At 39.4% G+C, this 24,195-nt stretch overlaps 2 protein-coding genes across 6 annotated transcripts in view; one reads left to right on the forward strand and one right to left on the reverse strand.

Annotated features, from left to right (window-relative positions):
- The window catches only part of insyn2a (inhibitory synaptic factor 2A), a 71,972-nt gene extending 54,655 nt beyond the window's left edge, over positions 1 to 17,317 (reverse strand). Inside the window, exons 1-2 of one of the 5 annotated variants that reach the window (XR_010004581.1) lie at positions 16,763 to 17,317; positions 80 to 161 (exon numbers count right to left, since the gene is read on the reverse strand). Coding sequence is in view for 3 of the 5 variants with exons in the window: in XM_062976066.1 (XP_062832136.1) it covers positions 80 to 152 (73 nt within the window). In the remaining 2 variants the exon portion in view is untranslated. The remainder of the gene's footprint in view (positions 1 to 79; positions 162 to 16,762) is intronic. The other 4 variants (XM_062976066.1, XM_008106682.3, XM_003218562.4 and 1 more) reach the window with 4 other exon arrangements.
- Positions 1 to 24,195, forward strand: part of dock1 (dedicator of cytokinesis 1) — a 557,290-nt gene that overhangs the window by 248,120 nt on the left and 284,975 nt on the right. The window lies entirely within an intron of this gene.

Genomic DNA, 24,195 nt, shown 5'->3' on the forward strand with positions numbered 1-24,195 from the left:
TTATGATCTAGTATTCTATAAATATCTAGTGTTTGTTTATGGAGAGATGGGGCAGGGGAGAGACCAAGTGTTTGCTTACCTTCATCATTAAGGGATTGTGATGCTGGAGATGAAAGATTCCACATCTCATTATCCGCTCCCTTAGCCATCATGCCACTTGCCTAAAAATATAACATATGTGCCATTACTAATATGTTTTACCTTCTCTCTTGAAACAAAGCAAAAAAATTATTTCATTCCATTTTATTGTGTCAACTTTTGCCTATGACAAAAAAAATCACTTTACATTGATGCTATTGCTTCAAGAAAGTAGAGGTTAAGTTATTGTGCCACTTTGTCTGCAATTCCTTCTTAAATGTCTAAACTTAACTGTTTTTTTTGTTTTGTTTTTTAAAAAGAGGCACTTTGGAAATGCATATGCTACTCAATCTGATTATTATTGCATGCAAAAGGTCCTAGATGAGCTCCCTTTTTGTTGTTTATTTTAACTTGTCCTAAGGATCAGCAAGGTCACCTTTAGAAACTATTCTAAATGATCTGTTAAGGATCAAAACAAAAACAGCAGTTATAACCAAGGTGTATAAAGCACAACAGTGAGAACTTAAATTAGTCGGAGAGGGTTCCTTAAAAAAAGAGGAAGTTGTAGCATAAGCTTTCATAGACTGAGTACTGAGTACTGAGTGAAGATACATTGGTAATTACACTGGATTGTTGCTTCGCCAGCCTTTGGTCTTCCAGATGTTTTTGGCTTCTACTCCCAGACATCCCAGCCGGTTTGGCTAATGTCATGTATTTCTTGGAGTGGAGTTCCAAGCATCTGAAGGATCAAAATTTATAGCTACTCATGTATATTGACAAAGATTTTTGGCTCTCATTTAACAGTAATGACAAGAATAATGTGTATAATTCAAACATTTATGTTCCCAATCTATAAATTGGATTTTTTTTGTTTGTTTTAGAACACGGTTAGAATTAGAACAGAACAGAATTAGAATTTAGAACACTGTTTAGAATTACTGTTCTTTAGAATGCTATTCCTCAGAAGGTTTTTTTCTTTTGAAAAAATCTGCCTTATGTTAATTACTTTCTTGTATGCCCCATCCAAAGTTGTCAGATGTAATAACTGATTATACTTGATCCATTCTTTGTCCACTCTAATGACCACTCATATTTTTGTGTTGGTGGTATAATTTTTCTGTAATAATTGACATGTAAATTTGTATTTGTACAATTGTATAATTATCCCAGTGTAACTCATAGTGTGTAGAAGAATTGACTTAGCCCATGAGCTATACTTCTGCACCTCCTATCATTGCTTTCACATCTAGTTCTGAGATTATTAAGTTCTTGCAAAATGTTCCTATAAGCTTGAGGTCTGTCTGCCTTGTCTACTAATACTTTCAAGTGCATTTAGACGACTATTTCTCCCCTTTTCTATCATATTTTTGCTACTTGGCTCTTCCAGGACTAAGACCACCTGTCCCCCTCCCCCTCAAAAGAAAACAGAGAAAGAAAACAACTCTTTTGTAGTACAGAACAGACACTCAAAAATCAATGCGGAGTAAATTGGAAAAAAGTGGTGGAAAGTTATATCTTTTTGTTACTGTACCACAAGCTCTTAATGGATAGTAAAACAATATATTGTAACATGATTTGGTGAAGTACCTTTTAAAATTTTTGAACTCCATTTTAGAAGTAATTAATAGAAGTGGAAAAAGAAATTCTGTAAGAAATTCAGTATGAAAAAAGTCTTCCTAAATAAAATCTGAAATAATATAGAGCTCTGAATGTAAGACAAAGTTACAGGAAAAGTGGCGTAGGAGGGAAACGGCAGAGGAGCAATTTGAAGGGACAAACACACACTCATCTCCTGATTGCAGAAAAGTAAAGAAATAATATTGATCTAAGATTCTTTACTATTTACTCGTGTTCTGACAGTTATTTGCAGAAGAACGTCTCACATCCTGTTGTATATGCTTTTGTCTTGTTCATAAAACATTACAGTATTATTATCTCAAGTTCACTGACTACCAGGTATTATTGCCCAGAGTTTTAGATAATCAGTGATTCACATTTTGTCTAAGAATCTTGATATCAGTGAGGCATCATCAAATAATGTGGCATGTTCCAAGGATATTACTTTTTGTAATTGTACTGCTGTGATCCTGTTGTGATCCTGTCTATAGCAATTTGAGTCTGTTGCTGGTGTTGCTGCTGTGCCTCTTCATCACCAACACTGGTTAATAAAAAGCCCAGAATCCCTGTTGTTAATAGCTGTCAAGTTGTTTTCAACTTATGATGACATTCTGAATGACACTCTGGCATCAGCAATCATGCTCAGGTCCTGCATACTCAGGGCTGTAGGTTCCTTGATTGAGTGTAGTTCATGCTTCTCACATTCCATTTTAATATTATATCCATTATGCAGTTTTGAACTTTAACATCTGAGCATATCAGCAGCTGAATATCCTTTTAGCTTGAATCTGTTTGCATGATTAGACAGCAGGCTGGTCATACTTGTCCTCTACTTTTCCCCAGTATTTAGCTGTGTTGCTTTTGATCTGGGATTCACATCTTTGAACATTATCTAATTTTGGTAAAAGACATTCTGACGTGGTTCACTAGTACTTGTTTCTGCACAATACTAATAAATTTTAGATACAATGCCATTGCCTTTGAACACCCCACTACTACTGTTGTTCAGTAGCTGTTTAGTACAATTAGTCCTAATTTGGGACTCCCTACCAGCAGCATTGCTACCATATGTGTAGCCACTGGTCTCAAAGAGCACAGTCCCATCACCATAGGAAAGTAGTCTAGTGATGGGCTTCTGTTATTAATAATGCAAAACAACAACACAATTTAGTATAGGTACTACAGTCAATTTATTCTATCATGGTGAGACTAACTGAATTCATAGGTGTTGCCTCATTTTTATATTTTTTGCCTAATTGTAGTCTACAGTTTAGATGAAAAAGTACCAAGCTTCATCTTTAGTCTGCATACCACTGCCTCATGCAATGCTACTCATAGTCACACTTTATTCAACCATGCCCACTATCTCAAGTTGTGGTACTCCAAAAAAGGAGAGCTACTTGTCTCCATGGAAACTAGAAGGTCAGACACTATACACAGAATACTACTTTTGCCCTTTAAGGATTCAAATAGGCTGCAACTATATCTTCAACAGATGAAGATCACACAAAGATGAAAAATACGTGTGATTTCAGACTACTTTGAAAAGATGTGATTTTTTATTATGAATAAAATATTTTCCAAAGTGCAAACTTAAAATACCATTCAGAAAAATAATGGCAGTCCATGAGGAAGTCCTTGATGAGAGATGGCTCACTTTTCCCTATCACTGTATGATGGCAGTTCTTGAGTGAGGCTGAAAAATAGGGTCTGTTTTCAGGAAGTCCTTGGAATTCTGAGCTATACATTTTTGATGCTGAATAATGTACTTCTCTAAATGTGTTATATTTGCACCAAAAGCACTTTGCTTGCCTTAATGGAACTCCCTGTCTTAAGTCATAGGCATCAAGATGGCAAATCCGTCAGTCAGTCTGTCATTCTACATATGGCCTTCTGTGGCTGCAACAGTACTTCTATGTAAAAACATAATGAAGTCTGAATTAATGAAACTAATGCATACCTTATTATTAGGACTCTGTTGAACTTAAACATGTACAGTACATATAATTTAGCTATAGTTCAGATTAATATAGCCTATCTTATTTTTCAGCATTGTATCCATGGTGGCATTTTGACATTGTCAAAACCATGTTTATTGTCTTACCCTAATACTATTGTGTTTGCTTTGGTTACCTTGATTTATAAATTAAAAGGCTAAGTAAGAATTTAGTCTCAAGCAAAAGTAACCTCCTCTTTCTTTAGTCAATTGGTTGGGGCTGTAGTGTTGTCAAGGCTGTGAATGTCATTAAGTGGGAAACTCGGTTTGTTTTCTTTCTTAGAATTCAAAACAATTCCTATTTCTACTAGGCTTTTGGACTAGCTTCAAGCTAGTTTCAAACTGTGGTGGACAGACAAACCTCCACCAAAGTCCACCAAAGAAATCCCTAAATGTGCACCAGTGCTCTGTGCTTTGTGTAATCACCATCCCGGCCTCAAACTGGTTTCTGGTTTTCCTATGTTTCCGGTTTCACCTGCACGGTGAAACTACTTTCTTCAATGCCGGCATGAAACTACATTACATGCTCAGTATAGATGGGGCCTTCATCTGACGAACTTCTTTGTTTCTGTTATTTAGAAGGGCTATAAACTCTCTTTGCTGTTATATACCTACAAATCCTTTCCAACCGAAGGCAAATCTATCATGGTGTTTTCTTGGAAAAATATGTTCAGAGGAGGTTGCCTTCATCCAAGACTGAGAAAATGTGAATTGCCCAAGGTGATTCAGAAGGGTTTTGTGGCTGAGCAGGGATTCAAACCCTGGCCAATTGTATTCCAATTATGAAACAATTACACCATGCTATATTGTAAGCCATTTTATAAGTTGTTCCTGATAAATGGATATATATTTTAATCAGTACAGTAGATTCTTGGTATCTGCCGAGATTTAGCTGCAGGATCCCCTTTACATCCTAAAATCCATGGATGCTCAAGTCCCATTGCATACAATGGCATAGTATAATGGTCTCTCATATATAAAATGGCAAAACCAGGGTTTGCTTTTTGGGTGGTCAAATCTGTGGATGCACAATCCATAGATATGCAGAGTTGACTGTAATTGAGTGCATTGGGAGCATACATTTTATATTTAGTAGTTAAAGAGAGATGACATTATCCAACATGATGGGATGATAAATTCTTGTCCTCTTCAAAACAAACTTTGATGCACTTCCATTTTCCTGCTATGAGCCCCATGAAAGCAACGCACTATTTGGTGCAGCAAGGCATTAGCCTGGCATATTTACCCAACCTCCCATGCCACAATGCAGCATGCCATATAGAGATATATGTGAGAAGGAAGGACTGGAATGCTTTACCAACAACTAGTTTTACCTGTTGTGGAGGTAATAATAATTATACAATAATGGAATTATATTATAGCAATATGTGATACCATCTTAGTGATAACATTATTTGAAAGTGACTGTAATTTAAAGAAGCCTGTTATGGCCGAAAGTGAGGAAGAGCTGAGGAGCCTTATCACCAAGGTGAAAGAAGAAAGTGCAAAAGCCGGTTGCAGTTAAACATCAAGAAAACCAAGATCATGGCAACTACACCTATTGATAACTGGCAAATAGAAGGAGAAAATGTGGAGGCAGTGACAGACTTTATATTTCTAGGCACGAAGATCACTGCAGATGCAGACTGCAGCCAGGAAATCAGAAGACGTTTACTTCTTGGGAGGAGAGCAATGGCCAACCTTGAAAAAATAGTGAAGAGCAGCGACATCACACTGGCAACGAAGGTCCGCATAGTCAACACAATGGTATTCCCCATAGTAACCTATGGTTGCGAGAGCTGGACCATAAGGTAGGCTGAGCGAAGGAAGATAGATGCTTTTGAACTCTGGTGCTGGAGGAAAATCCTGAGAGTGCCTTGGACCGCAAGAAGATCCAACCAGTCCATCATCCAGGAAATAATGCCTGGCTGCTCACTGGAGGGAAGGATATTAGAGGCAAAGATGAAGTACTTTGGCCACAGATGCTGGGGAAAATGGAAGGAAAAAGGAAGAGAGGCCAACCAAGGGCGAGATGGATGGACGGTATCCTTGAAGTGACTGGCTTGACCTTGAAGGAAGTAGGGGAGGCGACGGCCGACAGGGAGCTCTGGCGTGGACTGGTCCATGAGGTCACGAAGAGTCAGAAACGGCTATGCGACTTAGCAGCAGCAACAGTTATGGCTGAGTGACAGGAGAGCAAAAAAATACTTTGGGACTGTAGGTTAGACTTGCATTGAGTCCTTTGGATAAAAGGCTAGTTAAAATGCAATTTAAAGCTGAATGCAAACTTTGAAGCAAAAACCGGGCAGTTTTTGTTTCAATTAACAAGTTATGTCTAAATTTATATTATTTTAGAAGTAAAATGTTTACATTTACATTATGTAACTGCAACAACATTGCCATTAACACAAATAACATTAACAGGCAGGACACAGGTGACTAGGAACGTAAGGACTGCTATTGCTTACAAAAATGATTGTTGTTTTGAGCTGCAGATATTTGGGCCTCATGGGTCAATCCTCCCAAAACCAGGCCTGTATGAACAATTGGCCATGTTGGCTCTGTTGGCAAGCTTGGTCCAGATTTGGTGTTGCCTGAATTCAGTGCTGTCTGGATCAGGGTGAACTACAGCTCCCAAAATCAAGGTCACTTCCCACAAACTCCTGAAGTTTGTTCAAGTGGTCATGGGGCTTCTCTGTGGCAAGTTTGGTTTCAGTCCATTGTCAGTGGGGGGGAGGGTCACAGATGCAGAGTGGACTACAAATTCCATCCTGTGGAGTCAGTCCCCCAATTCCCTACATGAGGTACTGGCTGGATGAGACCCCTTGGGCTCTTTTCTCAGGCCCTCTTCTCTCTCACCATGTTATCCTTCCTTCCTTCTCTTGTTCCTTCCTCTTTCCCTCCCTCCCTCTTTCTCCCTCCCTCCTCCCCTTCCACTCTGTCTTCCTTTCTTCCCTCTTTCCTCCCACCTTCTCTCTCTCTCCTTCCTCCCTCCCTCCCTCCCTCCCTTTTTCTTTTGTCTTTCATAGATTCTAGGATTCTATCCTTCCTTCTCTTTTTCCTCCCTCCTTCATTGTCTTCCGCCTTTCCTTCCTTCCATCCTTGTCTTCCTCCCTGCCTTCTCTTTTTCCTTCCTCCTTTCCTCCTCAGGGATGTTTAGCTGAGAGAAGAGAAAATAGAGAGGTGGCACAGGCTGCCTCAGAGTGTGGTGGAGTGTCCTTCTCTGGAGGTTGTCTATTGGGAGTGATTGTGCCTTCCTGCATGGCAGGTGGCTGATCAGTTCCTCTGTTTGCTGTGTGCCATAGGAAATGGTTAAGGGAGAAGTAGTGGGCGAGGTCAAATTTCACACCAATGGAAAGAGAAAGGAACACTGGTTTCTTTGGTGCAGGAAAAACAGAAAATCAAGGAGGAAATTGTCCCCAAATGAAAGCCTTCACTTCAGTATGACATTTGTGGGGGACATTGACAGGGCTCTTGGTCATGTTCATGGCACTCTATAACCTGCAATGTCCTTTGAGGGAGAGAAATGAATGTCTCCTGGTCAGTGGGAACTATATCCTGTTTGTGGAGGCAGGACTCTGTCTGTGTGAGTGGACACACCCGTGCCACATACACACATGCACATTTTCACTTTTATTATGTGTATAGATTGTTTGGTATGAAATGCTTAAAATTTGTATTTTTATGTAAAACGGATTGCTCTTGCATATTGTATGGCATGTTCATAAATCTTTTCACACTGAGGAATTTATTTAAAACTGAAGGGTTGTAGGCAAACCCTTTCAGAATTGAGTTTGGAAGAGGCATTCTTTTAATGTCCTTGTTAAAGTAGGCCCTAGATGCACTTTTATATTAAATATTAAATGCTAGATGTTTTTGGATTTTTTAAAAAGTGCACTAATACTTTTGTTTCTACTTTGGCATACTCCAAAAAGCTTTTCTTTTAAAACATTAGATAACAAGTATGACAGGTTTCTAATAACGGCTTTTTGATGCATATTATTAGAAATATTATTTTGATCTATAAAAGTGCTATGAAAAGGATTGTACTCTGATAGCCATTTTGCGCAACTGTTATTACCTTTAACATTTTCCTGTTAGAAACAAACAAAAGAAAGAACACTTTAAAAAGACTGCAATATAGGCATACCCTTCTAGGCATGGGGCCATTCAATATGATTGGAATTAATTCTGAATAAACATGTATGCGATTGTATTGCTTAGCTACAAGCATGAAATCATAAAAACCATTGGACTAAATGGGATTTAATTCTCAGTAATCATGCTTAAGATCTGGGTATTAAAGAAGTATAATCAAGTTATGAAGATGCTTTCAGCAAAGATGATTATTTCATTTTGCATCAAAAATAACTGCTAAACACATAGATAGCTTTAACATTAGGGAAGACTGCTTTATCTCCAGGGACTTACATTACAGTCAACAAAGATTTTTGCTGCACATTGTTTAACACGTAGGGTTCAATGTTTAGTCTAACATTTGGATTTAGTGATTACCTCCTTTTTGGTTGCTCTTTAGGCCTAGGCCTAGTTCTGTTTTTGGATATGGTTCTCTGTGGAAGAACAGCCTGCTAGCCATAGAGGTTGCACATTTCTGGGAAGTGTAATATAAAAAGTAACTTCTAAAATTCTAGTATATATCACTTAAAATCCTTTTTCACAATCCTGTCTTCCTGCACACCTAGAAGGATGTCTAAAGGGGTATCAAATGAGATGCAATTAATTACCATAAATTAAGCATCAGATTAATACTGTAACAAAATCTACATGCCACTAAAGGATATATAGACTTTCCAAGTTATTATGAATAGAGCTCAATTATGAGAATGTTTCCCATGGTATTAATACCATCTTTTCACAGCAGTGCATATTCCATGGGAAAGCCCATGGCTGCAATTATTTAAACGTTGCTCCTATCTCACAGGAGAAGATTCTAGGTAAATGGCTTTCAGGGCAGCTGGGAGAAGGTCTAGAGGGAGTTGTGTGTGTATGTGCATGCATATTTTCTAACATTTTTTCTTAATGCTGCATCCAAATATTATGTAGAAGAGAAATTGCTGAATAAGACCTTTTCAAAATGTTTTGGTCATTGCAAGTGGCTGTCCTGTCAATGCATATCTGAATGAGAGTCTAAGGGCACTTCCACACAGCAATGTAACCCATAATATCAAGGCAGATAATCCACAATATATCTTGAACTGGATTATCGGAGTCTGCCATGTAATCATTAAATTCAATGTGGATTTATACAGCTGTGTGGAAGGAGCCTAAAACAATACATATACTATGAAAAACCTGTTTAAGAATCCCTGGCTCTGTAGTTTAACTACAAGTATATGTGCCTTTAAGTTACCTGTCAAATTATTGCAACCCAATGATTTTCATAGGGTTTTTAAGGCAAGAAATACTTAGAGTTGGTTTTGCCAGTTCTTTCCTCTAAAACAGGGTTTATCAAACTGTGCTCCTCCAGATGTTTTGAACTTCAGCTTCCACAATTCCAAACAGCTGGTAGAATGGCTGGGATTTCTGCAAACCGATGTCAAAAACACCGGGAGGAGCAGAGTTTGAGAAACACTGCTTTAAAATGTAGCCCACAAGCACCTTGTATTCATTGGCAGTCTTCTATTCAAGTATTAACCTCATCTGTACTACAGGGCACAAATTAAGTCCAATTTTTGAATACAATCTGTAATTTCCCATAAAAAGAGGGAACTCCTAAGTTTCTGCCTCTCCCTTCCTCGAGCAGTGGTTCTCAAACTTTGGTCCTCCAGGTGTTTTGGACTTTGGACTTTGATGAACTACCAGCATGCTTTGACAGAGAAGGCGAAATACCTTGTAAAACTGAAACTCCTATCATTCCATCACATCAAAGACTGGCAGTTAGAGTGGAGTCAAACTTCATTAATTCTACAGTAAAGATGCACCTTATGTCTCTCCTCAGTTACACCTGGCCCCTTTGCTAAATTGTTTAGGGAACCTAATGTCACATAACAACAACACTGTGAAATATATATACAGAGAAGAAAGAAGTTGCCCAAAGGCCTGGTGATAACCTCCTGACTGAACTTCAGAATTTAATTTTTAATCTAGACTCCAACCTTAGACAACATGTTTCCTGCAAAACTTCATGTATCTATTCAAAATTAAGTCCCACTCAGTTCAGTTGTGCTTACTATTAAATAGCTGAGTATGAGTATGGAATTGCAGCCTTCGTGTGGAAAGGTTTGTGTAGTCATACATTTTACAGATCCAAACTGAAGTGCCATGAGATCAGTCAACACACAGAGAGATACATATATGGACCTAAATTCAGTTGCTAGGGTCAACTAAATGAGACCTGGGCAATCAAGATATTTATGTAAATGTTAACTTACCACATAGTAAATCATTTAATGGGCACATTTCATCTAAAACTAGCAACTTAGATTTAGATGTAGATTGGAGCTTCAAACTTGCCCCATCTTGGAATGAGCATGGTATGTTATAAAAGTACATGCATAAATCATATGCAGAATATTTAATGTGGTTGATATTAAAAATCAAGTTTAAAAAAAGCATACCAAAATGTATTTCCAGGTTAACAGTTTAAACACAGCTGTCAAATATGCACTAGTTCCTACACTGCTTCAATGAGGAATGGCGTGCTGGTTCATGTATAACACTAACTTATGTCACACAGAGGAGTTGGAACAAAACTGATCAAATCCCTGGAGCTGTGCTTCCCTATCACCACCCCTACATCAATAAGGCTGGCAAAAGAAACTAATTTCTTCATGTTATCTGGACTAAAGATCATGGCATCAAAACTATTCTGGTTAGTCTCTATGCAAGATAACTTTATGGTTTCTGATACTTTGAATACTGAATAGTTGCAAAATCACTGCTATGTAAAACCAGGGAAAGGGCTATGGTAGAATGTCCTTTGTCTGGATTGTCCAGCTTATTTATATAGCACTAAACCATGGTTTAGTGTTACATGGGAACTATTTCAGTTTTATCTTTGTCTTGTGTAATTGATAGGAACATTCAAATAAGGCCACACTTCTTACACTTGATTATGTATGCTTCCTAGCTCCTTCATGACACTACATACATTTATTATGCCAGTATTTTGGTATGGCTGCAGATAGTAAAACCTGCATGCTAGTGATAGTGAAACAATTCATGAAATAATAAAGTATTTAGTAATATTGACAGAATTTGTCTTAGGAGTAATATAAAGACAAATGATGATTGTATGAAATAGCTGCTCTTTCTGCTTGAAAATACAGAATATAAAAGCTGAAATAAAAAATGGATTGACATTGACTCTGTGTTCTTCACAAAGCTAAAACTGTTACCATGATTACTCTATCTTTATAATGTTAGTTACTCTCTTATCCACGGTTCACTTCAGTTCAATTGTAAGTTAATTATATGGAGTGGTATTTCAACATTAGTCGCTCGAAACTTGAGAGTCAATCACAACTGACAATATCTAGAAATTTTAAACACTGTTATATTTATTCACAATTGATAGTGCCTTTACATAAATATGCCTGACTGCAAGTTTAGAATTGAGCTAGGGATTCTGTTCTGCCAGATTCTGTTGTGAAAACAGTTGTCTCTGGTTGACCCTTGCAGTATTTTCACTAACACAGCTTTAGTTAAGTTTACACATGAACATATATTCCCCATGTTTCGGATACCAAGTTAAAATTTACTTGTAGGAAATAACCTACATATAGGTTTCCTACTGATTCACACCATTTAAAACACAATTCATTTAATGTTATGAGCAATCACATAATGCAATAGCAACTAATGTATATGTGAATCATTCCTTTCAGAAGTACTTCATTAAAAACCCAATCACTGCTTTACTAGTTATTAGAATACCATCTGGATGTATTCCAGCCCAAAGGGAGGTTTCTGTGTATGGATTTGAACTATGCCAGTTGCACTAATCATAATCTAGTGACCAGAAAAACTGATGGTATCCCATCAGGACAGGAAGAACATAGATTTTCCTTTCTAAAACCTAATGAAGTCAGTATGCTAGAAGCAAAATGTTATGCAAAATCATGCACACCTAAGTCTGCGAAATGTTTGTATCTAATGGCATTCATTTTTTCATTTAAAGCTCCAGATTAGTTTTGTATATTGTAACTACTTCTGAAAGCTGTAAATGATGAAATAAATAGGTTTCATATTGTTGATATGTTCTGCATAATTAATAATGAATCTAAGAACTTAACAATATGAATATCAAATTACTTGTAACATCGCAGGCTGATGTAACATTTCTTTCTGCTTTGCAACTGTTTTGCTGCTATGGTTTAGCAAAAAGGCCTACATGGTAATTGTAATGCTGCAAAGTTCTTTAGAGTACAATCTTACGTTCACTTGCCTGAGTATAGAATTGACTGAACTCAGTGTGAACTTATTCCTAAAAAGACATGTGTAGGGTTATGTTGTAAAACCAGAATGAGGATTTTATAGCCTTTGTTATTGCAATGGAAAACTGAAAAAAGAAAGGACATCAGAGAAAAATCAGTTGTTTTCTCTTTCAGGTTGATTGAAATATTAATAATGTTACACAACCAGTTCACATTGTTGAAAGTTTCTTTAGATCCCAGATTCAAAATACTATGGTTAGTGATGTATCAGTTTGTGAGAATGGGTGACACTGATTGCATTACAGGCAGTACTAATCAAGCATACTTGATGATGGAAGAATTCTTTCAATGTACTTTTCAGGTATTTGGTGCAGGAGTGCGCTCTGGGAATTTGTCAAGTATATTGCGCTCATGAAATATGGTATCAAGGTCTTGATATGGCACAGATTCCTTTTACTTTCTGCCTGTCTCACATTCTTTCACATTCTGAATCAAGTGGAAGAAACTAATGGGTGTTTGGCAATACATGCCTAAAATCAAAGAGTCAAACTAGCAAGGAAAAATATGTAAGAAGCTTACATTTGAAATGTATTAAGGGTTCAGAGTAAGAAGCTATAGTTGTTTTGCGTATGTTATATTGCTAAGTAATTGACTGCACCTAGGTTTGATAAGGTAGGACTGCATATAGGGAGGTTGTTTCCTTCCTGTTCTTTACCTTGCTAACTTGTATCTCTAGAGTTAAACCATTGTAACTTTGTTGCTCATTATTTTTAATGCTTGTTGGTCCTTTATTTATATTTATCACTGACTGATTTCAGTTTAGGTTTTTCCCAATTTCATTTTTGTTATCGATCTCCATTGATGAAACAGTTACCTTAAGGTGTAAGAGTGCTTGCTTCTTAGCTTAATAAACAAACCTGTGCAACAAAGCAGTGTAAATGCTTTTCTCTTGGACCAATAAGCAATGGTTTCTTTATTGATTATAATTATTCTCATTGTTCGGTTGCCACTTTATCTACATAGTCATAAGTAAGAGTACTAGTTCCTGAAAAGAGAAGCTGGGATTATTAAGAAATTAAATAAAGGGTTAATTTCACAGCATTTCTATCAAGCTTCAAATTGAATAAAAATCAGTTAAAAGCTCTTAACAGTTTGTGTTCATTTCTTAGAAACCAGAATGAATATAAGACAGACCACCACAAATGTCATGCTCTCATTTTATTATTTTAAAAACTAAATAAACAGATCAGTGTCCTAATATATTTGGAACAGCCTATTATGTGTATGCATGCCTCAGTACCCAGTTATTAACCCATAACTAAATACTATAATCAGCAGTTTGGTCAGCTTATAGGCAAGAGTACCAAATACATGCATGCATGCACATGCAAACATAAAGCTTTGTTTCAAATTTTTGTTCTCTCACCTATGCTCATAAAAATTAACACACCCAAATATACATGATACTTCTTTTTTAATGCTTACAATTTTTGCTGAAACATCTGTAGTTGTGGCTAAAATCAGTGTGGCTAAAACACCGTGACTCTGTATAATATATTGGAATGGTCATGTCATGTGATCTCTAGCTAGTAGTTTTTCATCCAGCATCTTGATGTTAACCTTGATACATGCATCTGAGACGCAGAGTATAAATATGAAAGGTATCCTCTCTGGACTGCAACAACGTTAAAAAGGCACATCACACACGTCACATGCAGAGCAATGGCTTTCTAGGTCATTTTGTTTTGCAATATGTCTTAAGAGGATATTGTGGTAAAACATAATAATAAGGCTGTGTTCAAGATTGGGGCTAGGAGGGGGTGATGGATCCCTCCAAACTTCCTTGTTCCAGTTCCTAATAAGTTGTTTGCACAGACAAGGTTGAATTTGAATGAATTCATTTCTAGCCTAGCTTTCTAATACGGGTTGGGGGTGGATATACCAATGTTCCTATAGGACAGACCCCCTTGAAAGGCATCCTAATCCTCACAGCTTGTTGTTCCAAGGCTTTCTGGAGTGCAAAGAATAGCTAGAATCTTATCTTCCACCCTTCCAGCCTTCGCAGCCCTACAGAAACCCCAGCTAGCTTCCAGCAAGCCTTGTCCTCTGCTAGGGAAAGAGGATTGAGGTCTGAGGATTCATACAGGAGTGATAAAGATGCAAGGCGGACCCTCCTCCCCTCCCCAGCATGAGGCAGCAGGACTCAGGAGTCCCAGCACGAAGCCTTTGACTTTGGAGCCCGATGTGCGCTATTGCCCTGTATGTCCAATGCAGTTTTAATGGGGATGTTTCAAAAGGGGGACAAATCAGGATCCCTTCATTTTTTTGGAGTGACACATTTCCCTCACAAAGCCAACACCCCTACATAATGCTGTGCATGTATGTGAGTGAGAATATTCTGTATATGTGGAAGTCGGGGGGGGGGGGGGGGGAGAGAACTACTGCACTGCAAGTTATTGGCAAGACTCTCCATCTGGTGATAGTATTCTCCATTATCATGCAGATCAGAGGAAGATCTAATTACATCTCTTCACTGGGAGAGTGTGGAGGGGAGTATCCTCCAGTAGAAGAATTAGTTGAGGCCCAAGTATCCCAAAGATACTGTCTGAGGTGTGGGAAGAGCTAAGCAGGGTCAGCTGAATTCCACATGGAAGGAATTAATGGGGTCACCATGAGACTGCAGGCATTTTAAAGGCACAGATAGTTGAAAATAATTCCTTTTTTTTAAGCGGGGGAAGAAACACAGGCCCCTTCCACACAACTGAATAAAATCCTATATTTTCTGCTTTGAACTGGAATATATGTCAGTGTTGACTCAGATATCCCAGTACAAAGCATATATTGTGAGATTTTCTGCCTTGATATTCTGGGTTATATGGCTGTGTGAAAGGGTTCTTAGTCACATCATTAAGTGAACCTCATTAAGTGAACCTCGAAGCTGCTTTAACCAGGAGTCACAGGATGCTGATATATATACGAGGTGCATGTATACTGCAGAATTGAGGCAGTTGAACCCCACTTGAACTGCAGGGGCAAAATGCTCTGGGACAATGGGATTTGTAGGTTGCTTGACAAGGCAAGAGAAACTGAAACTGCAACCCTCTTTGGCAGAGAAGGCAACAGACTTTGTGAAGCTACAACTCACCTGACGCCATAGCCGTAAACACAGTGGTGTCTAAACTGCATTCAAGCCAACAATGTAGATGCAGTCTAACACCCCTACATAATGCTGTGCATGTATATGAATGAGAATATTCTGTATATGTGAAAGTCAGGGAGGGGAGTGGGGGGGGGACTACTGCAATGCAAGTTATTGGCAAATTATACTTGCCGAATTGAACACTATTTGTGTCTTAATATTTGCACCTTAATGCACGATGCAAGGCCAGAAAGTTATTTTTGTTCTTTCCAATATGTTCTGTCTACTTGATCTTTATGAAACAAATTGCCTATTTTCATAGGCAATTTGAAATTTGGGTTGCTGTGAGTTTTCCGGGCTGTATGGCCATGTTCTGGAAGCATTCTCTCCTGACATTTCCCCCCACATCTATGGCAGGCATCCTCAGAGGTTGTGAAGACTGTTGGAAACTAGGGGAATTCCAGACATGAAACAACCAGGGCCAGCTAACACCTCCCAACAAAGGATTCCCCCAGGCAGGAATCAGCCAGACCTTGAAGCTGCAAGGCTATTCAGTGCTAATGAAGGTGGTCAATTGCAACATTCACACCTGTCTCAAACAGAAAAGAGTTCTTTCTCCTGCCCTGGACCTTCCACAGATATATAAACCCCACTTGCCTAGTTTCCAACAGACCTCACAACCTCTGAGGATGGCTGCCATAGATGTGGGCAAAACATCAGGAGAGAATGATGAAGAGAATTAAACAGAGGCTGGATGGCCATATGTCGGAGGTGCTTTGAATGCAATTTCCTGCTTCTTAGCGGGGGGGGGGGGGGGTGGACTGGATGGCCCATGAGGTCTCTTCCAACTCTACTATTCTATGATTCTATGAATGCTTCTAGAACATGGCCATACAGCCCGGAAAACTCACAGCAACCCAGCGATTCCAGCCATGAAAGCCTTCGACAACACAATGTAGATGCACCCTTGGTCTCTTGAAACTTCTTCCTTCACAGGAGGCACACGTCCTCTTGCATAACCCATCTCCTCCTCACCCCCTCCCAAAAATATTCCCTCTCCTGTCCTTCCTTTGAAATGTAGGGCCTTATATCCCAGGATCTGTGCTTATCCCAGATTGTCTGGCAGTGGAGACCAGGCATGGGCAAACTTTGGCCCTCCAAGTGTTTTGGACTCCCACAATTGTGGGAGCTGAAGTCCAAAACAACTGGAGGGCCGAAGTTTGCCCATGCCTGGTGTAGACTCATTCTACAGCGAGTAATCTGGGAGCAGATCCTGGGATATAAGGAGTGCAGAAGGGCCCTAAGTCTCCCCATTGATTTCTCCTGGCATTCACTTTGCCCTGGGAAGTTTTCATTATTAGGCAGCCATGGTAACTCCCTCTTTTCTCTCTCTCTCTCTCTCTCCTCTCTAAGGCTCCTCGGGAATGCCAGGCTTGGTGCTTCTTTCTCTCTCTTCCAGTTTGACAACAGATTACAATATGTATGACAGATCCCCTCCTCCCCCCCCTTAAAAGAAAGCAACGCGTCTCTCTTTACCTGAACTACTGCTTTCTGTTACAAACGAGTCGAGGTCTGTGCCGTGGCTGGAGGCATCGCTCTCTTTGTATTCCTCGCCTCAAGGGATTTCTTGATCTCTTTTATGTATATATATAGCGAGAAATATATTCCTGATTTCGTGCGATTCGCTCTCCCTTCTCAGCTTCAGTTCGGAGGCGGTGATGGTCCCCAGAGTGGCCCAAAGCCAAGCTCCTTTCTTGAAGGGAGAAACGGGAAGCCTTTTGAACGACGAGGATGAGGATAATAACCACAATTCAAGCCAGGCTGTGGCTTAAGCGAGGATCCTTCTCAGCAGCCAGCCCGCCCGCCAGTCAGTCCCCTCTCGCTGGAAAGGAGGAAAAAGCAAAAGCTGAGGCTTCACTTTGGAGGCTCCTCGCTGTAGTCCCGCCTGTTTTGCAGGCAGAGCCTTCAATGCCCTCCTCCTGTGGAGAAGAGAGGCACGGCGCTCTCTCGCTCTGTGTGTGTGACAGTACGCAACCCACTCTTCTCTCTCTCTGTGTGAGAGAGATGTGTCTATTCCTGCGTGTGTCTGCGAGGGGGGAAAAAGGCGGGAAATGACGCCTGCTCTCCGCTAGGGAGAGTCCTCGTGTTTGGGAGGAAGAGTTCAGCCCCTTCCAAGCAAGCAAAGGCTTGGATTCACTCACCCTCAGCACTTTTGACACTGCTTCCATTTTTATTGAGGGGAAGCCCCTAGCCAAAAGGGAGTTTTAGGGGTTCAAAATCTTCCAGGTTAAAAAAACAACCCTGGTTTTCTCATGGATTTTAACTTCTTAACCAAAAGCTGACTGGTTTACTTTACTTTACTTAAGCGATACCTCGTAGACCGAGGATGATGGTCCTCCAATCACAGTGTCTTGGCGGTGGGTCTGTAGGTGGCTGTGGACCCCTATTCTTGATCCTCATGTTCTCCCGTAGTGAAGACATTGGTTTCCAGACATTAGGCGGTCCTGGTCAAGGTTGGCTTGATGCACATTCCTCTTGGCACGTTTCTCCCTTATGCCCTCCATTGGTGCCTCTTTGAATTCTGCAGCACTGCTGGTCACAGCTGACCTCCAGTTACAGCACTCAAGGGCCAGGGCTTCCCAGTTCTCGGTGTCTATGCCACAGTTTTTAAGTCTGCCTTTAAATCTCTTTTCCTGTCCACCAACTTTTTGTTTTCCGTTCTTGAGTTGGGAATAGAGTAACTGCTTTGGGAGATGGTGATCAGGCATCCGGACAATGTGGCCAGTCCAGCGGCGTTGATGGCGTAGGAGCATCGCTTCAATGCTGGTGGTCTTTGCTTCTTCCAGCATGCTGACATTTGTCCACCTGTCTTCCCAAGAGATTTGCAGGATTTTCCAGAGGTAACGCTGATGGAACTGTTCCAGGATTTGAGCGTGACATCTGTAGACAGTCCACGTTTTGCAGGCAGATAGCGGGGTAAAAAAATAAAATTATTATTATTATTATTATTATTATTATTATTGAATAGCCTTTCAGCTTCAAGGTTTGGCTGCTTCCTGCCTGGGGAAATCCTTTGTCGGGAGGTGTGAGCTGGCCCTGATTGATTGCCACATGTAATTTAAATATAAATGCTGTAAATAAACAAATTCCCCTGTCTTCTGAATGCTGTTCTTTATTTAACTGTCCTGATTTTAGAGGTTTTTAATACTGGTAGCCAGATTTTGTTCATTTTCATGGTTTCCTCCTTTCTGTTGAAATTGTCCACATGCTTTCTTCTGAGGTTCCATGAAATCAGTGGCTTCTCTGTGTAGTCTGACATGGTGGTTTTTAGAGTAGTCCAGCATTTCTTTGTTCTCAAATAATATGCTGTGTCCAGGTTGGTTCATCAAGTGCTCTGATATGGCTGACTTCTCTGTTTGGATTAGTCTGCAGTGCCTTTTATGATCCTTGATTCATGTTTGGACACTGCGTTTGGTGGTCCCTATGTAGACTTGTCCACAGCTGCATGATATACAGTAAAGAACCAGGGTATGTGACGTATCTATGGGGCAAAAAAAAAAAAGGGCAGGCCGGTCATATAGCATGATCAATTGACAAGTTAACTGATTAACTGGATCCCATGGAAAACAATGGTTTTAACCTGGATCACTGTCTCCTGTATCCTCTAGGGGTTCCATGCAGATCAATAGGATCCAATGGAAAACAATGGTTTCAACCTGGATCACTGTCTCTTCTTTCTTCTGAGGTTCCATGCAGATCAACTGGATCCCATGGAAAGCAATGGTTTTGACCTGGATTTCTGTCTCTTGTATCCTCTGGGGTTCCAGGCAGATCAATAGGATTCCATGGAAAGCAATGGTTTTAACCTGGATCACTGTCTCTTCTTCTGGGGTTTAGGACAGAACAATTTTTCCATGGGAAGATGAGGTTTTAAGCTGGTGTCAGTCTCTTTTAATATAAAAGGATTTGGGCAGGGTTTTTGGATATTGTTATTTCTCCTGATTAAAAACAAAAAAAGTAATACTGACCTTGTGATGATTGTAAGATGAATGTATTGCCAGCAATTAAGTTTCCAAGTGTGAGTCTGATGGGGAGGCAGAACTCCGAAAAGGACAATTTTCTCCCTTAAAGGGAGGGTCACCCTTGCTGTCCCCTCTCAAGGTGATGAGGTGGTAGGTTCTACAGTGTTGATGTACCCTATGTTTCTGTGTTTCTGCCTGACACACACGATGCCAGGAAACAAAATGATAATATAATAATAATAAAAATATTGATTAGATTCTTTAATTAACACAGCAAGAATGTATTTATTGTGTTGATGAAGGCTTTTATGGCCGGAATCACTGGGTTGCTGTGAGTTTTCTGGGCTGTATGGCCATATTCCAGAAGCATTCTTTCCTGGCGTTTCACCCACATCCATGGCGGGTATTATTCTGGTGTTAAATTCTGGCGTTAAAACCTAATGGGATGACCACTGAAAACCTGAAAGAACTTCATTAAACCCTTAGGTACATTTGTGGAGGAGCAGAATGGTTTCTGACTCTATACAAGTTGAGCTTCTTTTATCCAGAATTCCAAAATACTTCAAAATCCCAAACTGTCCACATGAGTGACTGAAATACTGGCACTTTTACTTTCTGATGGTTCAGCATACATAAACTTATTTATTTATTTACAACATTTATACCCCGCCCTTCTCACCCGAGGGGTTTTGTGCACAACATTATGAAAATACTATGTATGAAATTATCTTCAGACTATGTGTGTAAGGTGTATATGTAACACAAATTTATTTCATGTTTAGGCTTGGGTCCCATATCCAAAATATCTCAGTATGTATATGCAAGTATTCCAAAATCTGAAATGTGGAAAATTCCTGGTCCCAAGCAGAAGACGTGCTCAACCTGTATAAATCTTATTTTGTGCCCCATGTTCTATTTGTTTTGGATACAAGTAAAACAGAAACATAGGGATAAGGTTTATCAAGCAATATTAAACATAGTCAAGAATTGAAAGCAACCATAAACGCCTTTGCCCATCAGTTAACTGTACAATTTAATAATTCCAGTAAGACTCTTAAGTGCTATAGACAGCATGATCCAAACCTCATAGATCAAGATGTTTGGATTCAATTGGTCTTTGAATATGTATTCTCAATGCAATCAATAGTTTACAGGTAATGGCTTGAGGATGGTATTTTGAATGCATTGGGAAAATCAGTTAATATTTGTACAGTTGTTCTGACTGTACAATCAACTGTGGCTCATATGTGTGTGAGAGTGTTGTTTAACTTTAAATCTGTTATATTTAAAGCATTGTGCAGGCTTTTTAAAGCGTATGTATGCTTAAACAGGATCAGTAGAAGAAGCCAATCAATTATTATTGTTAGTGGGTTGGATCTACAGAATACAAGGATTGTGTCAGGACTGACTCTTTAACATCATCTTTAGATAACCATTCATCTAGCTTGATAAACAGCATCACAAAAGAGAGCTGTTGTTAGTTTTAATGCAAAGAAGCATTTTCCCCTTAGCTCTGACAGTAAGAGCTGCCCAGGGTTCGCACTTTCTTCCATGTCATAGCAACTATTAGGTAAGACAGCAGAACAAGCTGTTGTTAGGATGGGAGATTTGTAGGATAGATTTATGCCCTAGTCTCTTAATTGATCATGCTGATGCCCACAGAGAAGCTTGGGTTGATTTTAATTATATTGACTTAGGCAGAGCTCATGGATTATGCCAGCCTCAGTGCACAGCATAGCCTCTGGTATAATTGCTCTGATGACCCTGTGCTATGATGCAGTGATGTTGCGGTGAGGATGGAATGTGGAAGGATAAGATCAATTCTCGAGACCTATTTTTTGGATGTCTGTGAAGCACAGAAATACTGGCCATACACTAAACTAGCTTTGGTTAATAGTGAAGTGGGAAATAAGGAGGGAAATGAGGTTTTGCTTTATAGGGAACTAACTTTGGGTACCCAGCGGTGCCCAGGTTATTTGAAAAGGGCATTGTTTGTTTTTGGGAGTTAAGTGATATATGTTACGCAATTTCTTAGGAAAAAAACCATCAGTTTTCCCTGTTGTTTTTTAATGAATGCTCCCATTAGAAAATGCATAAGAATGTGAGTTAAGTACAATTCCCAAAAATCTAGGGTCAATCTTCTTCAAACTCTGCCAGTATTCTCAGTTGGCCACCTTGGGTTTGTGTATCAAATTTGGTCCAGATCCTTCATCTGCTGGGTTCAGTGTTCTCTGAATACAGGCAAACTATATCTCCCTCGTGTTAATGTCAATCCACCCCCAAATCATGCCAGTATGCACAGTTGGCCATGTTGAGTCTGTGTATCAAGTTAGATATAACTCAAATTTGGCTGGGTTCAGTGTTGTCTGGAGGCAAGTGAACTACAACTCCCATATGTCAAGGACAAACACCGCAAAACCCAGCCAGTATTTGTAGTTGACTATAATGGGTTTGTGTGCCAAGTTCGGTCCAGATACATTATTGGCTGAGTTCAGTGTTCTCTGGATAAGGGTGAACTACAACTTCCAGATTTCCAGGGCAGTCACCACCCAAACCCTGCCAGTATGCACAGTTGGCCATGTTTATTTATTTATTTATTTATTTACAGTATTTATATTCCGCCCAGATCTGTCATCTGCTGGGTTCAGTGTTCTCTGAATATGGGTGAACTGTAACTCCCAGATGCCAAGTTCAATCACCCCCAAACCCCGCCAGTATACAAAGTTGGGTGTGTTGGGTCTGTGTGTCAAGTTAGTTTCAGGTCCATTGTTGGTGAGGTACAGAGTACTCTTAGGCTGCAACTCCTATAAATCATGGTGAATTCTCCCCAAACCTCTCTCTCTAGTATGTTCATTTGCTGTGTGCCATAGAAAAGATTAGGAAAGAGTTAAGGGACAGGCAGTGGGCAGGGTCATGCAAATTCCAAACCAATGTTGAAATAAAGGAACCTTGGGATGTCGCGCAATGTAACCTGCAATGTCAGTGGAGGGAGTGCCTTGGTGGCTCTCCAGCACTTTGAGGTAAAGCTGTTTGTAGTGGCCGGAGGCTATCTGTGTAAGCAGCCACCCTACCACATACACATTTTATTATATGTATAGATTGTACACTGTAATGGCATCAAGCATTTCGTCCCATAGTTTGAAGGCATGCTGCATTTATTGCTTCCCATGGGTCGCTGCTTGCAAATGTTTTCTGTCACAGCTCTAACTGTATGAAGAGCTGGCTCTGTCCACAAGTAATATAAGAAGAAGCAGACTGCTGAATCTGCAGGATAGCACTTAACTTACCACTTGGTTGGAGACTATAGTATAAATTATGAATTATCAGAAAGAAGAAAAGAAGGGTAGAAGGAGAAAGAAGAAGAGGAGGAGGAGGAGGAGAAAGAGGTGGAAGACAAAAAGAAGAAATTGTAGTAGTTGTTACAGTATGGAATGTTCTTCTATTTGAAGTGGCACTGACCTAGTCACTGATAGTTGCTAAAAATAATGTAAAGCTTTAATGGTTCCTTTCCCATTAATTTTGTTAGCACAGCTTCTACAACTATGTTATACTTAACTACACTGGTGTCTTCCATCACTGTCTATAGCCTTCTTGCCAAGATTGCTCCAAGGCAGCCTTACTAGATTGTTTGTTTTGTTTTTTTCTGGTGGCTCTCCTGTAAACCTCCTTATGCCTTGGTTTTATAAAAATGTCAGATAGCTGGATTGTCACCATGCCTCCTGGGCTTAACTCATTGGCAAGGCTAACTAACCTCTGATTATGAGGCTGAGTCAACTAGGCCATTCTGTTCTTCAATAATGCATTCAGCCATAGAGTTCTACATCTTCAATGCCCAGTCTGAAATTGTTATGATGCACATCTCTTATTTGAGGAATGGATATTATACAGTGTTAACAACCAAAGCTAACATGCAAAAATGCCCTCCTCCATTTCACCATAACCAGTACTTCAATGGAAGAATCAACTAAATCTCTACACATCAAAGATGAGAACCTAATTATAATTAATAGCAAGAAATAAATTAGTATTCCTCTTTCTTCCATTTTTCATTTTATGATAAACATGGTGATAATGTGGTGTTAATTAGTCTAATGAAACCCAGCATAATTAATAGGAAAATATTCCCTTATTTGTGAGGCAGTATTGTAGAACAGTTGAGTACTGAATTTGGACGTAGAAGATCTAGGTCCATACGTGTATATTCAGCCATGAAGATTTATGGCCTTGGTCCAATTGCTTATTCTTGGACTACCTTGCCGCAGAGGATTGTTCTGAAGTTAAATTGTAAAGGGGAGTCCTATCCTAAATATCTTGAAATCTTTGGAAGACAAGTGAAAAACAATTTAAATAAATAAATGAAATTTAACAGTCTTATTATAGTGAGTGAGCTTATGCACTAGACATGAACGTAGATCCAACAAAACCAACCCTTTATAGGAGTTGTATGAAATTTTTCAGTGTGTTGTAGTTGTTGCTCTTTCTGGTCCTTAATTATTGAAAAACAATTCTTTTTATAATATACTGTAAGTTGTACATTAGGGTTAAGAATGTTATGGTTTGCAGGCCATGCGTGGCTCTTAGCTCCTCAGTCATTCACAATTGTTTATAAAATCAACAAAAAAAATTTCAATTGAAAATGAAGTCCAAGGAGCACAATTTTGTCCATAAATGTTGTTTCCACCCCTTCGTGAGTGCTGTCCAGTTGCCTAAAGTGTCACTTGATGACCCTGTTGTGTGCTGTGCAATCTGCCAAGCATCCAGTAGAACAAAAAAAAGTACTTGCGGGATAAATCTTTTGGGAATGTACCTGCAAACCAGTGTTTTCTTTTGAATTGCTTGGAAGACTGTCCCCAAATACTTCTACTTGGAGAATGCTATAACCTTGTACAGACAAACTTGTGTCTCGGGACACATCATCGCCATAAAATAAAAAAAAAATTTTATGAT

Source organism: Anolis carolinensis, chromosome 3 (genome assembly GCF_035594765.1).
Source record: "Anolis carolinensis isolate JA03-04 chromosome 3, rAnoCar3.1.pri, whole genome shotgun sequence".
NCBI classification, from domain to species: Eukaryota; Metazoa; Chordata; class Lepidosauria; order Squamata; family Dactyloidae; genus Anolis; species Anolis carolinensis.